The sequence below is a fragment of the Molossus molossus genome, unplaced genomic scaffold (genome assembly GCF_014108415.1).
Source record: "Molossus molossus isolate mMolMol1 unplaced genomic scaffold, mMolMol1.p scaffold_m16_p_6, whole genome shotgun sequence".
NCBI classification, from domain to species: domain Eukaryota; kingdom Metazoa; phylum Chordata; class Mammalia; order Chiroptera; family Molossidae; genus Molossus; species Molossus molossus.
This window is the reverse complement of record NW_023425399.1, coordinates 76,218,098-76,234,612: the sequence shown is the minus strand read 5'-3', so window position 1 is coordinate 76,234,612 and position 16,515 is coordinate 76,218,098. Positions and strand designations below refer to the sequence as shown.

Below are 16,515 nucleotides of genomic sequence, written 5' to 3'. Positions count from 1 at the left end.
GTTTTTATTGATTTTTTTTTTTTAGAGAGAGAAACATCGATGTGAGAGAGAAACATTGACATGAGAGAGAAACATTGATGGGCTGCCTCCTACACGCTCCCTACTGGGGTTCGAGCCTGCAACCTAGACATGTGCCCTGACCGGGAATCGACTGCAACTTCTCAGTCCATGGGACGATGTTCAATCCACTGAGCCACACTGGCTGGGTGAGATGAAATAATTCTTAAGGAGTAAGATACTAGGAAAAAGGAATGAACAGATTAGAAGTAGATTCAACTGAATATATTAATGAGAAATAATCATTTAAAATGACTGGAAGATAAGCAGCAGATTGACACAGTTACATAAAGAATGTGCCCAAGCCCAGGCCGGTTTTGCTCAGTGGTTAGAGCATCAGCCCGCTGACCAGAGAGTCCCAGATTCAGTTCCTACTAGGGACACGTGCCTTGGTTGCAGTTTGTCCCCGGCCCCGGTTGGGGTCATATGGGTGACAACACTTGATGTGTCTCTCTCACATCAATGTTTCTCTCTCTTTCTCTCTTCCTCCCTCTATCCCTCCCACTCTATCTGAAAATAAGTGCAAAAATGTCCTCGGGTGAGGATAAAAAAAAGAATTTGCCCAAGAATAATCTATAAAATAAGAGAATAAGAATTTGACAACGTTGTTGATTAGAAGAGCAATATACAACTTTAATTGTAATGATTAATTAAAAATATAACCAAAAAATTTTATAGGATAAGTCCTCTATTTACAAAAGCAACAATAAGTAAGATACCTAGAAATAAATTTGCCAAAAGATGTGACATAAAAGACAGTCTACTGAACAGAGAGAGATAATTCTGTCTCGAAACAGAACCGTACATGTGAAAAGTCGATACCATATAACAGGAGTGTTGTTACAAGTCATTAAGGGAAAGGTGGGCTAATTGATAAATGGAGTGAGAAAATTGATTATTCTAGTCATCTAATTTTTATTCTTGCATATTTTACTAAAAATATGTAGATTAAAATCCTAATCTTGGAAATTTTTAGAAGTAAATGTAAAATGTCTTTATGACTTTAAGGTGAGGAGGTAGGGTCCTAGACAAGAGAGGAAAAGCAGAAACCATAAGTGAAAAGATTTATAAATATAAATAATTAGTATCAATAGGAATGCCAATAACTTGGAGCAAGTGTTTGAAAACCATTTAAAAAATATTTTGCAATGTCTGGCAAAGTTGAAGATAGATGTACCTTCATTCCAGAAATACCCCTTTTAGGTGCCTGCCTTAGCGCAACTCTTAGTACGTATAAACAGGGAGAGCCATATAAGAACACTTGTTGTAGCATTTCTGTGATCATGAAAAATTGAAGACATTAAGAGAATGAGAAAACAAGCACCGATTGGGAGAAAATATTTGTAAAAGATTTATTTCATAAAGGGCTATTACCCAAAATATATGAAGAACTTATAACTCAACAGTAAGAAAGAGAACAACACAATTGAAAAACGGACCAAAGACCTGAACAGACAGCTTACCAAAGAAGATTTATGGATAGCAAATGAGCATATGAAATGATGCTCAGCATCATATGTCATTAGGAAATTCCAAATTAAAATAATAATTCCAAATTAAGATGCAACTACATACTTATTTAATGGCCACAATCCAAAACAATGACAACACCAAATGCTGGGGAGCGTGTGGAGCCACAGAAACCTCTCATACATTGCTGGTGGGAGTGCAAAATAGTACAGCCACTTTGGAAAACAGTGTGGTGATTTTTTAGAAAAATAAAAATACCCTTACATACAATCCAGCAGTCACTTTTCTTGGTATTTACCCAGAAGAGTTGAAAACATGTCCACACAAAAATGTGCACATGGATGTTTATAGACGCTGTATTCATAATTGCAAAAACTTGGAAGCAACCAAGATATTCTTCAGTAGGTAAATGTTTTAAACTGTGGCATATCCAGACGATGGAATATTATTCAGCAATAAAAAGAAATGAGCTATCAAACTATGAAGACATGGAGGAACCTTAGATTCATTCATATTACTAAGTAAAGGAAGCCAGTATGAAAAGGCTGCATATTGGATGATCCCAACTATTTATAACACTCTGGAAAAGTAAAAATTATGGAGACAGTGTAAAGATCATTGGGCCCTGGCCAGTTTGGCTCAGCGGTTAGAGTGTCAACCCGCGGACCAATGAGTCCCAGGTTCAGTTCTGGTCAAGAACATGTACCTACCTCGGTTGCAGTTTGTCCCTGGCCCTGGTCAGGGTCTCACATCAGTGTTTCTCTCTCTCCCACTCTATCTGAAGATAAATAGAAAAATGTCTTCTGGTGAGAATTTAAAAAAAAAGATCATTGGTTGCCAGGGGTTGGGGGTAGAGGGATAAATAGGAGAAGCACAGGGGATCTTTAAGGGACTTAAAACTGTTTGTTACTATAACAATGAATACATGTAATTACACATTTTCCAAAACTCATAGAATTTACAACACCTAGAGTGAACCCTAATGTAAACTATGGACTTTGGGTGATAATGATGTGTCAGTATAGGTTGCACTTGGGTGCTGTTGATAGTTGAGGAGGTTGTGATTGTGTGGCGGTAGGGATTATATGGGAACTCTACTTTCTGCTCAATTTTACTGTGAACTAAACTGCTCTAAATAATAAAGTCCATTTAAAATAAAAACATTAACAAATAAGAGGCCCTAAATGCTAATTAAGAGAATGGATAATATATTGGAGCTTAGTCATAGTCTATAATGGAATACTTAAAACTGTTCAGATATATGAGAGTTACAGCAGTCACATGAATGACTTAAAAATATTGACTAAAAATGAGTTACAGAAAATATATGTAGTATGTTGTTTATATTAAGCAATACTGCATATTTATGGATATAATACAGTGGAATGTCAGTTCTTGAACTTAATTCGTTCCAGAAAGCTGTTTGAAAACCGAAGCATTTTTTCTTATTAGAAATAATGTTTGCCTGGCCGGTGTTGCTCAGTGGTTGAGCGTCAACCCATGCACTAAGAGGTCACCAGTTCAAATCCTGGTCAGGGCCCGTGCCCAGGTTGTGGACCCAATCCCCAGTGAGGGGCATGCAGGAGGCAGCCAATAGAGGTTCTCTCTCATCGATGCTTCTATCTCTCTCTCCTTTCCGTCCTCTCTCTCTCTCTCAAATTAATAAAGAAAAAATATTTTTTTAAAAAAGAAATAATGTAAACTGAATTAATTCCAGACCCCCAAAGTGATTCCCTGTTTTAACCTTATATATAGTATATGTCTAATGTACTGTTTAATCTGTAAATAAACACTTTAAAAACAAAAAGGACATTATATGTAAATGAAAATTTAACAAAAAGGAAATGAAATGTACAGAATGAATATTTAATAATAATAATCAGCAACAAAAGCAAAAAACATGAAAATACTCACAGTACAATTTCCTGAGCTGTTACTCGCAGTAAACTGACTCATACTCATGCATTCTCTTCTTTGTCACTTGAGAGATGTGTGACTGATCATACAGGTAACAGCATGAAAGGGTTGTTGGGTGAGAGGTGAATTGTTCGAGATGGTAGACATTCAAAAACTGAAGTTTATCCCAGCCGGTGTGGCTCAGTGGTTGAGCATCAACCCATGGACCAAGAGGTCACTGGTTCAATTCCCGGTCAAGGCACATGCCTGAGTTGCAGGCTCAATCCCCACTGCGGGTGTGCAGGAGGCAGCTGATCGATGTGTCTCTCTCATCAATGTTTCTATCACTCTCCCTCTCCTTTCCTCTCTCTCTCTAAAAATCAATAAAAACATTTTTAAAAACCTAAATGACTGTGTATCATAAAAGTGCCAAATATGACTGTGTATCATAAAAGTGCCAAATATGCATGGGGAAGATAAACACTAAATTTAGGATTATGGTTATCTTAAGGGAGAATGGTCATGGGGGGGGGGGAGTGAGGGGGCTTCAATTGTATCTATAGTCTTTTTTTTAATGTTGAGGCAAATCTAATAAAATAATAAGATTGATATAGTGGGGTGGTGAGTAAATAGGAATTGTATTCTCCATATTCCCTATATGCTTGAAATATTTAATAAAATAAAAACCTGAAAACCAAATAGCAAGCTGGATGATGTGATGGAATTACCCAGAAAACAGCATAGAGTTATAAAGATCATTAAAGAAGTGACATGTGGGATAAAGTGAGGTGCTCCAGAAAAAAGACGAGAGAGAGTTGGGGAGAGACAATAAGCCAAAGGATAATGGCTGAGGATTTTCCAGAATGGATGAGAGATGAATCCTCAAACTTAGGAAAAGAAAATGAATCTTAAGCCAGATAAATTGAAAAGAAATAATATACACAGAAATCAAGTGTATTTCTGTACACTTACAGTGTTCAATCTGAAAGTGAAATTAAGCAAACAATTCTATTACAATAGTATCAAAAAGAGTAAAATACTTAGGAATAAATTTGACAAAAGAAATGCAAGCCTGGCTGGTGTGGCTTAGTGATTGAGCATCAACCAAGAGGTTGCAGGTTCAATTACTGGTCAAGCCACATGCCCAGGTTGTGGGCTCAATTCCCAGTGGGGGGCATGTAGGAGGCGGCCAATTGATGTTCTCTCTCATCGATGTTTTCATCTCTCCCTCTCCCTTCCTCTTTTTCTAAAATCAATAAAGAAAAAAAATTCTTTTAAAACTATGAAACATTATTTAAAGAAATTAAAGGGAACCTTAATAAATAGAAAGACATCCCACGTTCGTGGATTAGAAGACTTAATATTGTGAAGATGGCAGTACTGCCTGAATTGATCTACATATTCCGTGCAATCCCTATCAGGAACCCAGTTGACTTCTATGTAGAAATTGACAGGCTAATAATTCTAAAATTCACACAGACTTCCAAGGAACCAAATAGCCAAAACAATCCTCCCGAAAAAGAACAAAATAGGAGGTCTCACACTCCATTTTCAAACTTTACTACCAACCAATGGAAATCAAAACAGATTGGTATTGGAATAAGAATAAACATATAGAACAATGAGATAGAATTGAAAATACAGTTGACCTTTAAACAACACAAGTTTGAACTGCATGAGTCCACTTATACAAGGATATTTTTCGGTTGATCCATGCAGTTTAATTGACCATGGTTCAGTTGACCATTGCAGTTCAAATACATTTTGTTCAGGAGTCAACTCTGCAGTTGGGAATCCAAATATATGGAGGGCCAACGGTGTGGGAGGCACCCCGAACCACCACATTTTTCAAGGGTCAGCTGTAAACCTATACATCTGTGGGCATCTGATTTTTTTGTTTAATTTTTCTTTATTGATTTTAGAGAGAGAGGAAGGGAGAGGGAGAAAAAGAGGAACTTCAGTGAGAGAGAACTTCAATCAGCTGCCTCCTGCCTATCCCCCGATGAGGATCAGGCCCACAACCTGGACATGTGCCTTGACCGTAAATTGAATCGGCGACCTTAACCACTGAGCCACATCAGCCGGGCAAGGTCATCTGATTTTTGACAAGGGTTCCAAAACCATTCAATGGGGAAATAGTAGTCTTTTAACAAATGGTGTTGGAACAACTGGATAGCCACGTGCAAAAGAATGACGTTGGATCCTTAGCTCTTACCATATACAAACATTAACTTAAAATTGATCAAAGAACTCAATGTAAGCTAAAACTAGGAAATGCTTAGAAGAGAACAGGTATACATTTTTATCTCAGATTTGGCAGTTAAATCTTGGTCATGACACTGAAAACATGAGCAACAACAAAAAATAAAAATATTTTGTGTTTCAAAAGATACCATCAAGAAAAGGTGAGAATATTTACAAATCATTTATTTGATAAGGGACATGTCTAGAATATGTAAAGAATTCTAACAACTCAAAAATAAGTAGAAAGCCCTGGCCAGTTTGGTTCAGTGGTTGAGCGTCGGCCTGAGTACCAGAGAGTCCCGGGTTCGGTTCTCACTAGGGGCATGTACCACACACACACAAAAAAAGGTAGAAAGAAATTAATAGGCAAAGGATGTAAGTAGACATTTCTCCAAGGCCAAATGGCCAATAACCTTATGAAAAGATGTTTGAAATCATTAGTCATCAGGAAAATGCAAATCAAAACAACAACGAGATACTACTTCTCACCCACTAGGATGGCTAGAATAAAAAAGTAACAACTAGTGTTGGCAAAGATGTGGAAAAATCTGAGCGTCATACGTTGCTGGTGGGAATGCAAAATGATGCGTTCACTTTGGAAAACAGTCTGACAGTTCCTGAAGCAATTAAACATAGAATTACCATGTGACCCAGCAGTTTCACAAGAAAGATGAAACCATGTCCTTGCAAAAACTGTACACAGATATTTATAGCAGCATTATTCATGATAGCCAAAGGTGGAAAAACCCAGGTATCCATCAACTGATATATAAACAAAATGTGGTATTCATATGACAGAGTATTATTTGGTCATAAAAAAGGAATGAAGTACTGACACATGCTACAACATGGATGGACTTTGAAAGCATCATGTTAGGTGAAAGAAGCCAGTCACAAAAGACCACATATTATGTGATTCCATTTATATGAAATGTCCAGAATAGGCAAATCTGTAGGGACAGAAGTAGATTAATAATGGTTGCTTAGGGTTTGGGGAGATAAGGGAACATTAGCTAAAGGGTTCAGGGTTTCTTTTCTTAAGGTGATGAGAATGTTCTAAAATTGACTGTGGTATTGGTTGCACCTATCTGTGAATATGCTAAAGTCAACTAAATTACAATTTTTTAAATGAATTATATGTATGTGAATTATGTTTCAATAAAGCTGTTTAAAAAAAAAAGAAACCTATATCTAAATATAACTTAGAAAAACTATAAAACTCCAAAGACAAAGATATTAAAAGCAAGTAGAAAAAATATAAGTCACTTCAAAAGAATGACAGTTGGAGATTTTCTTACCAGCAACAAAAGGCAATGGAAAAATCAGAGTTCTAAAGAAAATTACTATCACTCTAGCTAAACTGTCTTTCAAGAGTGAGAGTAAAATGCAGTGACTTTATAGGCATCTCCTTAAAGTTTAGGAGAAGATCCTGGGAAGTTTCTGACAAGCAGGGGCTGATAAATAATGTAGGATGCATTGCCACTACTTCCTTATGTGCAAAATGCTGTGGGCATTATCCTTATTTAGCATGCTTTGTTTATGTGTACTCAAACCTAAAAAAGATAGTAATAGCAGGTTTATTCCCACGTGACTTCTGCCCTAAATCCAGTTCCCTCTAAGTTCCTTTATTTTCCAGCCCTGTAGTTTCCTACTGCAGAAGTTTTCTGGAACCAGCCTTAGTAACTGAAGAAGCGCTCAGGTTCTTAGCCGCTGCTCCCTCACTTCCTCAGCCTTAGTGTGCGCTTCCATACAGTAGGGATGATACTTCTCCAAGGTATTGTGAGCTGTGGGATGATGTAAGCCTTTCCTGGCTAATGTTTATGTTTGCTACTTGGAATCTGGCCTGGAGGTGTGATAAACTGGTTTCAGGGATAATCTCCATTTCTGCCCTTAGTGTTTACTGTGGCTGATCCTGTCCGTAACTTCTGATTGCAGTGTATATGGATTTCGGAGTTCACATGAGAGGCCTTTGTAAGGTCTCACTGAGTGAATTAAAGCAGTCTTTTCCCCTTATTCTTCTACTAGCAATGTACAATGCCTGCAGGGACGTGGAGGCCCCCTCAAGTAATGACAAAGCCCTGGGACTTCTCTGTGGGAAGGACGCCGATGCCTGCAATGCCACCAACTGGATCGAGTACATGTTCAATAAGGACAACGGCCAGGCACCCTTCACCATCACACCCATTTTTTCAGGTAGACATGGACTCCCAAGGTTGGGGCACTTATGATGTTTTTTAAAGCCCAGGAACCTTACAATGCAACAGGGAGATAAATTCAGGTAACTAGCTACTGGAATGTCCCTCCAGTGAGAGAGGTAACTGGAGCATTTATCCTGCCCCTGGTTAATTTAGGGTCTGGGAGTGGGAAGGGAGGAGGAAGAATTGCCTTCAGGTATTGCTACATAATTGAAAAAGTGATGTTTTTTTAATTTAAAAAAATAAAAGGTCAAAAATTGTTCCAAAAGCCTTTTCAGAAGCTCTGCAATAGTATTAGACTAGCTCCTCAGTAGAAAGTGATGTACTCGAATCTCAGTGACAAAACCTATCCGTGCTCAGCGTTATTGAGGTAACTTACTGAGGTAACTTAAAATTTTATAGGACTAAAATATAATTTGATCGAACAGAACCTCCAGTCCTTTTTATTCTTCTAGTCATGTTATATATTTCAGCATGCTTATCATTGGATTTCAGTGTAATTTAATACAAACTTTGTAGTGTTTTTTTAATTGAGATATTCACTCAACACAACCTTCGCTACAGATCTCCCAGCCCATGGGATGGAGCCCATGAACAATGCCACCAAGGGCTGTGACGAGTCTGTGGATGACGTCACCGCGCCGTGCAGCTGCCAGGACTGCTCTGCGGTCTGTGGCCCCAAGCCCCAGCCACCGCCCCTTCCTGTTCCCTGGAGAATCTTAGGCCTGGATGCCATGTATGTCATCATGTGGATCACCTACATGGCATTTTTGCTCGTGTTTTTTGGAGCATTTTTTGCCGTGTGGTGCTATAGGTAAGCCATTTTATTTGCTCTTCAGAGTAAAAAGAGCAAAATTACCCAAGTTGCACATCCAGTTTTCACTTGGCAGACCTTGGTTAATTAGAACAGAAAACAATTATCTGCATTAAAACCATTCCATGAATTGCTTATGTCTTGCAAGTAGTAAACAATCAAGGCCTGTTCAGACATTGAAACATTTGAAGTTGGTTTCATTGATTTATTCAAAACGATGTGTGGATTAAAGCACCGTGCAGTGGCCACCCAATTTTTTTTTTTTTTAATCTTCACCTGAGAATATTTTTTCATTGATTTTTTTTTTTTTAATAGAGTGGGAAGGAGGGAGGGAGGGAGACACATCGTTGGTTACCTCCCACACAACCTTGACCCAGGCAGGGGATTGAACCCATGACTCTATGGTCCACGGGCCAATGCTCTAACTGCTAAGCCAGACCAGCCAGGGCAGCCACCCATTCTTTAACAGAAAGTCTTAGACAAATCTGATTCAAATCTATTTAAATGCAATACCATAGTCCCTTTAGATATTTGCATCTTGATTTAGGACAGTTTATTTTATTTAACTTTTTATTTTAAAATCATTTTAGCCCTGACTGGTTTGGTTCAGTGGTTAGAGTGTCGGCCCACAGTCCAGAAAGACCCGGGTTCACTTCCCGCTAAGGGCATGTACCTTGGTTGCAGTTTGTCCCTGGCCCCAGTTGGGGTTGTGCAGGAGGCAGCCACTCGATGTGTCCCTTTGATGTCGATGTTTCTCTCTCTTCCTCTCTTCCTCTCTCTCTCTTCCACTCTGTCTGAACAAAAATGGAAAAATGTCTTCAGGTGAGGATAAAAAATAAATAAAGAAAGAAAATAAAATCATTTTAGACAGCAAAAATGTACAAAAATAGTAGAAAGAGAGAGAGAGAGTGTGTATGTGTGTAATATATATAATATATATGTAATACGTGTGTGTGTGTGTGTGTATCCTTTATCCAGCTTCCCCTAATGTTATAATTTATATAACCCATAGTATATAATTATCAAAACCATGAAAATGACAGTGGTATAATATTATTAGCTAAATTTAAACTATATTAAAATTTCACCAGTTCTTCCGCTAATGCCTTTTTCTTTTTCAGGACCCCATATTGCATTCACTTACTGTGTTTTATTAGTTTCCTCTAATCTATGACAGGTAGTTCCTCAGTCTTTCCATTTCTTTTATGGCTTGACACTTTTTTTTTTTTTTTCAGATAGAGTGGGAGGGAGAGAGAGAGAGAGAGAGAAACATCAACATGAAAGGGACACATCGAGTGGCTGCCTGACACACAACCTAACCAGGGCTGGGGACAAACTGCAACTGAGGCACATGCCCCTAGCGGGAACCGAACCCTGGTCTCTCTGGACCACAGGCCGACACTCAAACCGCTGAGCCAAACTAGCCAGGGTGGCCTTGACACTTTTGATGAGGATTGGTCAGTTATTTTGTAGAATGTCCTTGATTCTGCTTTATCTGATGTTTTCTCACGATTAGGTTGAGGGTAAGGGTTTTTTACCAGGAATATCACAGAAGGGATGTTGCATCTTTCTCAGTGTATCCTGTCAGGGGCACATGGTGTCAGCACGTCTCATCACTGGTGATGTTTAACCTTGATCACTTGGTTAAGATGGTCTCTTCCAGGTTTCTCCACTGTAAAGTTACTATTTCTGTCTTCATAGTTGATAAATATCTTAGGGGAGATACATGGAGACTATGCTAACTCTTTGTGAACTTAGGGGAAGGAAGGTGACGATTAGGGAAGAAGAAAACAGGATGAGGAAGTAAACTTTTAAAGGTGTTATGGGAATGTCAGAACAGCCTTGTTATGTTGAAATTCACTGATACTACTTACATGCTTTTATTTTTCAGAAAACGGTATTTTGTCTCTGAGTACACCCCCATTGACAGCAATATAGCTTTCCCTATAAATGCCGGTGACAAAGGTAGGCACATTTGTACTTAAATAAAAGGGTTAGGATTATGTTGGTGTGGGTGTTCATTTCCTCAACAACTGTTCATGCACCTGTCTGGGAGAGGGATTGTGCTAGTGCTGAGGACACAGTTCTGATCAAGACAGGTCCTTGCCATTGCGCACTTACAATCTAGTCAGGGCGGCAGAGCGGAGTGAAGTAATAACAGCAGTAGAATAATGATGGATGGGATAGAGCTGTGGAGGTGCCAACTTAGCAGGCTGAGAGCAGGAAGAGCAGGAAAGGATGATGGGAACTGTTTTGGACAGAGAACTTTGCCTTTCAGAGGCTTGTGTGAGCATCAGTCCTGTGTGGGGAGGGGATGGGGATCACTGTGGCCAGGCAAGAAGGGTGGCTTCCATCAGGCAGGTAGCTGAGGGCTGAGGCTGGGGAGAGTCTTTGCACGTCCCCAGAGCAGGCAGGATCCCTGCTGGGTGGAGAAGTAGCTAATGCTTTCCCTGTTCCAACTTTCAGGAATGACTGGGCTCTTAACCTCCGCCTTCTCTTCCTCTCCCGCTCTTCCAGGAGAGGCACCCTGCTGCGACCCACTCGGTGCAGCATTTGAGGGCTGTTTGAGGCGGCTCTTCACACAGTGGGGCTCCTTCTGTGTCCGAAACCCCGGCTGTGTCATTTTCTTCTCCCTGGCCTTCATTGCTGCCTGTTCCTCAGGCCTGGTGTTTGTCCAAGTCACGACCAATCCAGTTGACCTCTGGTCAGCTCCCAGCAGCCAGGCACGCCTGGAAAAAGAGTACTTTGACACCCACTTTGGGCCTTTCTTCCGCACGGAGCAGCTCATCATCCGGGCCCCCCACACTGACATGCACATTTACCACCCGTACCCCTCAGGATCCGACGTGCCCTTTGGAGCTCCGCTCAACAAACAGATCTTGCACCAGGTAATCTACCCTTTGCAGAAATCAGTTCCAGGGAACACAGTGGTTGGCTGGCTTTCACATGCTGACCCTTTCTCCTGGATGAGTTTGGAGCTGAATGTAGTGGTGTATTTTTAACATCTTAATGGTAAAAGTGAAGTGAATTTCCAAGGAAAAGGGACAGGTGTTGAACCTAATGAAAAATCGGCTGTAGGCCACTTACATACTCACTGCATATGGTAGGTCTTGCTACTTTCTAGGAGTTGAGATGAGCATTTCTCTATTGAAGCAGAATGCATTTATAATTCACCTTAGGAACCTATTAATTTTTTTCCCCGTGGTAATTGAAAAGTAATACACTGGAACCCAAAGGAAGGAAGCCTCTGATGCTGTCCTAGGGACCAAGGGAGGAGCTGCTGGGTCACTGCTAATCTCCTGTAGAAGTGAAGGCATTGCTACTGTGTCTGGGGAGAGACGCTTTGGACGAGATCCATCCTGCTCTCCTCTGTCATGCTTGCCCTGGAGAAATGTATTCGTGAATGAACTGTATCCCACTTGTCTTTCAGTGAACAGTTGCATGGTTTTTCCTTTCAATGTTGGTCTTGCCCCCAGAAAGTCGGATATCTTGAGAAACATCAGAGTGGTCCCAAGACTTTAGTAGAATCTTCTCCCCACCGACGACTGCCTGTAGCTTTTTTCCAACTTGTTGCAGAAGGTGCACGGCAGTTTTTCACCTGCAGGAGTGTGTTCTCTACTAGAAAATACGAGAATGTACATAAATAATCATAGACTGGAGCAAGGCAGCAGGTGGTATGTTGTCAGTGAGGGGAGTGTCAGGAAGACAAGGTAAACTGGCCCAGTCTCCCCTCTGGCCCTGCTGGTCACTGCTGGAGAAGGGTGCAAGGCACACGTTCATGTGTTCTGCACTGAGATCTGGCCTGGTAATGGTGTCTCCTCCCTGTCTCTCTGGACACCTCATAACTGGGTCTCCATCCCAGGGAGCTATTCTCTAAGACTGGGCCTTTGGTGTCATCAGACACTTTACCATAGTGTGTGTGTTAGTCCTTTCCCCATCTCGGAAGGATTTCCCCCCAATAAACTTTATCTTCTTCTTTTTTTTTTTTAATCCTCACCCGAGGACATTTTTGCATTTTTTGTTCAGACAGAGCGGGAGGGAGAGAGAGGTAGAGAGAGAGAGAGAGAAACATCGACGTGAAGGGACACATCGAGTGGTTGCCACCCGCACGACCAACCAGGGCCGGGGACAAACTGCAACCGAGGTACGCGCCCTTAGCGGGAACCGAACCCGGGTCTCTCTGTACCGCAGGCCGATGCTCTAACCGCTGAGCCAAACCGGCCAGGGCAATAAGCTTTATCTTCTGACTCCTCAGGGCAATGATGGTGAGTCAAACTCAGAGAGAAATTTGATGTGTTTCTGGATTTGTATCTTCTTTCAGGTTCTTGACTTACAGACAGCTATCGAAAACATTACTACATCTTACAACAATGAGACCGTGACACTTCGAGACATCTGCTTGGCCCCTCTCTCACCGTATAACAAGAACTGCACCATCATGAGTGTGTTAAATTACTTCCAGAACAGCCACTCCGTTCTGGACCACGAAATAGGGGATGACTTCTTTGTGTATGCGGATTACCACACACACTTTCTGTACTGTGTACGGTACGTGGCAGGATGGTCACTCGTTCATCCCACCAATATTCGAGCACTTGCTGTTGCTACACACCATTGTAGGTACCAGAGACCCAGCAGTGAGCAAATAGAGCAGATGTTCCAACGGAGGGAGACAGACGATAAGCAAATAGATGCATGCTCTAATGCCAGGTAGAGATGGGAGCTATGGAGAAGATACAGCCAGGCAAGAAGACAGGGCAGTGGGTGGCCTGCCTTAGACGGAGTAGAGACCTGCTCAAAGGGAAAGGAAAGGCGTGTTCCAAGTAGACAGAGCAGCAAGTACAAAGGCACTGAGGTAGAGCTTTTGTGATGTGTAATCAAGAAACAGCAGGTACCTCTCAGCCTTTAACTCATCCCTGGATTGGTAACATGTAGTTTTATCTACCATACCAGTCCCTAAGTTTCTAGAGCTGGTTTTTTACAAAAATAAATACCTATGGTGCTTTTTCTTATCTTTCAAGTAGAAATGTATACCATAACATTGAATTGTTTTAAAAACGCAGTGTCCCTGTGCGGAGTCGGGGCAGGGTCGGTGTGCAGGTGCAGGTTGGGGGCAGGGTCGGTGTGCAGGTGCAGATTGGGGGCAGGGTCAGTGTGCAGGTGCAGATTGGGGGCAGGGTCGGTGTGCAGGTGCAGATTGGGGGCAGGGTCGGTGTGCAGGTGCAGATTGGGGGCAGGGTCGGTGTGCAGGTGCAGATTGGGGGCAGGGTCGGTGTGCAGGTGCAGATGGGGGGCGGGGGGAGCTGCTTCCTGGAGGAGGCGGAGAAGCTCTGCTTGGTGACCTGTGATGTCCTGCCCTTTGACCAGACCTGGAGACACTTGTTCAGCCAAACAGTCACCATAGCTGTTTCTTCATTGTGGAAAAGGATTCTTAGTTGAGCAGTGTACTCAGCTGACTTTGAGCACCCTGCTCAGCTAACCACATCGCCAGAGTTGAACGCACTGGCTTCTGATCTGGTTTGATGGCCTTGAGTTCTGTTTTTGTTATGAGAACATGACATTTTAGGTGGTTGAGCTGTGTATACTCTATTTCAAGGAGGTCACCTCTAAAAACAGCCCATAAAACAAAAAGGATATGCCCATATATCCTAAACCAGCATTTTCCACAAGGTGAAGGGTACAGGGGAGCCATGGACAGTTTGAAAAAAATTAATATTGTGTGATTTTTATATTTAAAGAAAAAAACAACTATTTACTTGCTGTTATACAAAATCAAACTCAACAAAATTTTGTGATGGAGGAGATGCACAAGACGTATCTAGGTGTCAGTAACTCCTGTCCTGTGCGTCAGGGCTCTGTGCTCGGTGTGTGGTTAGTTATGCTGTGTGTCTTCAGCTCTCACCCTCCAACTTTTTCTGGGCTTTTTCCCCCGAAGGGCCTGCCAGAATGGCAAACCTAACTGCCCAGATCTACTTCTTTCCCCTGTATTATGTAACAGCCTCAGCATCTACCAGTTACTTACTCAAACTTGAGGCTGTGTCCCTGAATTCTTCCTCATATTGTTTCTGTGATTTTAACCTCTGGACGAGCTCTCAGAACCATGATTCGGGGGCAGAGTCAGGCTGTGGGATGAAGGGACTCAGCTTCTGGCTGCCTGTAGCCTGTTTGCCCCAAGCAGGTGACCTGACCTGTGGGGCCTGATTCCACCATCCGTCGGCTGTCAAGGCTGCTGGTTCGGATTATATTCGAGAACTTCTCAGTGCCCAGCAGAGTCTGGCTCATGCTCTGTCCTGGAACGCTGGTTCCTTTCCGCTGATATCTGTCTTCACTGCACTCCTGGTTGTCCCTTGCCTGGGCCATTGCACAAACCTCCTGACTGGTCTCCCACTTCCCTTTTCTTTCCCACTTGCAGACCGTCTTCCACTTTGCCACCAGAGTCATCTGTAAAACAGCCCATGGCCCCTTTCCCCGAGGTCTCTATTCCCCAGTGTCTACAGGATGAAAAATCCCAACTGCTTAATATGGCATGTGATTGTCTGTCGCTTTCTAGGCCCAACTCCTCTCAGAAGTACCCCCGTGGGCACCCCATGCTCTAGACACAGGACTTCTTTTCTCAAATTGTCACCCTCTTGCGGTCTCCTCTCTCACATGCCTGTTCTCACTCCTCGCCCAGCCCCACCGCCAGTTGCAGTTGCTTGGAGCAGCCTCTCTTGTCCCTCCCAGGCAAGTTCTCCCTCAGCCTTAGAGACCTGGTTCTGTAGGTGTCTCCTCTTTTCGGTGACAGTTTTCCCCTGTATCAGTTGCTCCCTCTGTGTACCAGGCACCGAGTAACTAAGTCACCATGTTGTATTTGCCTGCCTCTCGCTCGGTGACTCCGAGCTTCCAAAGGCAAGTGCTAAACTGTATTGTGTTATTTACCTAAGGAACCTCAGGACCTATGTTATGCTGAGAATAGGTAAATGTTTTGTTGACTGAATGAATAATAGGATAGTCTGATTAACTGTCCGTTGTATAAACTTTAAGTCTCTGATGTCTGGAGGCTGGTTCTAACTGGGAGCTGTCTTCTGAACTTCTTGGCAGGGCTCCTGCCTCCCTGAACGATACCAGCCTGCTCCACGATCCCTGTCTGGGTACGTTCGGTGGGCCGGTGTTCCCGTGGCTCGTCCTAGGAGGCTATGACGGTAAGTGAGAGAAGCTTGCTTTTCCTCTTACATTACGTCGTCTTGGTTCTGTTATTAATAGTCAAATGGTAATCATACAGGTTTTATAAATTAAGCACTGTTATTAATTCCCTGTCTCTTAAATCCCAAATATAATAGTTCCTTTGGGTTTGGTTTTTTTCCTGGATTTAAAAAAAGTGGATTGTGTTAGCTGTTTTTTAGTTTACACTTTGGAAAGCTGTCGAAAGCTAAGGCCATGTCCCCAGAACAGTGTAATTGTGTACATCACATAATGTATTGCGCAGCTTAGGGAGCTCCTGAAACCCTAGAAGTTCATCTGTTCAGCCTCTGCTGAATGCATGGACCTCGGGCTAAGAACATCTGTAACAGGGAAGAGATACTGTGTAAGGTGGGGAAAGACAGTTGATGGGGTTTTTTCCTTCTAAACAAATTGGTTAAGACTTCAGACACTTTATGGTAGGAGGAGCAGTTGGCTTGCCCTCCGCTGGTTCCTGTAGCCCCGTGGAACAGGTCGCACTGGGACAGTGGGCACTGATTCAGGTGGCAGCACTGGCACCTCAAGCCTAATTACAGGCAGCTCAGAAGTTTTTCTCCACCAAATAAATGTTCTCCTTAGAAGTTGTGATCTGTAGTTACATGTCACTCTGCCTCATGTAAT

General features: G+C 42.1%; 1 protein-coding gene across 3 annotated transcripts in view; it reads left to right on the top strand.

Annotated features, from left to right (window-relative positions):
• The window catches only part of NPC1 (NPC intracellular cholesterol transporter 1), a 46,894-nt gene that overhangs the window by 14,730 nt on the left and 15,649 nt on the right, over positions 1-16,515 (top strand). For all 3 annotated transcript variants that reach the window (XM_036245704.1, XM_036245705.1, XM_036245703.1), the window contains exons 5-10: positions 7,693-7,860; positions 8,427-8,676; positions 10,568-10,641; positions 11,194-11,564; positions 12,998-13,224; positions 15,757-15,857. In XM_036245704.1, the coding sequence (XP_036101597.1) occupies positions 7,693-7,860; positions 8,427-8,676; positions 10,568-10,641; positions 11,194-11,564; positions 12,998-13,224; positions 15,757-15,857 (1,191 nt within the window). The remainder of the gene's footprint in view (positions 1-7,692; positions 7,861-8,426; positions 8,677-10,567; positions 10,642-11,193; positions 11,565-12,997; positions 13,225-15,756; positions 15,858-16,515) is intronic.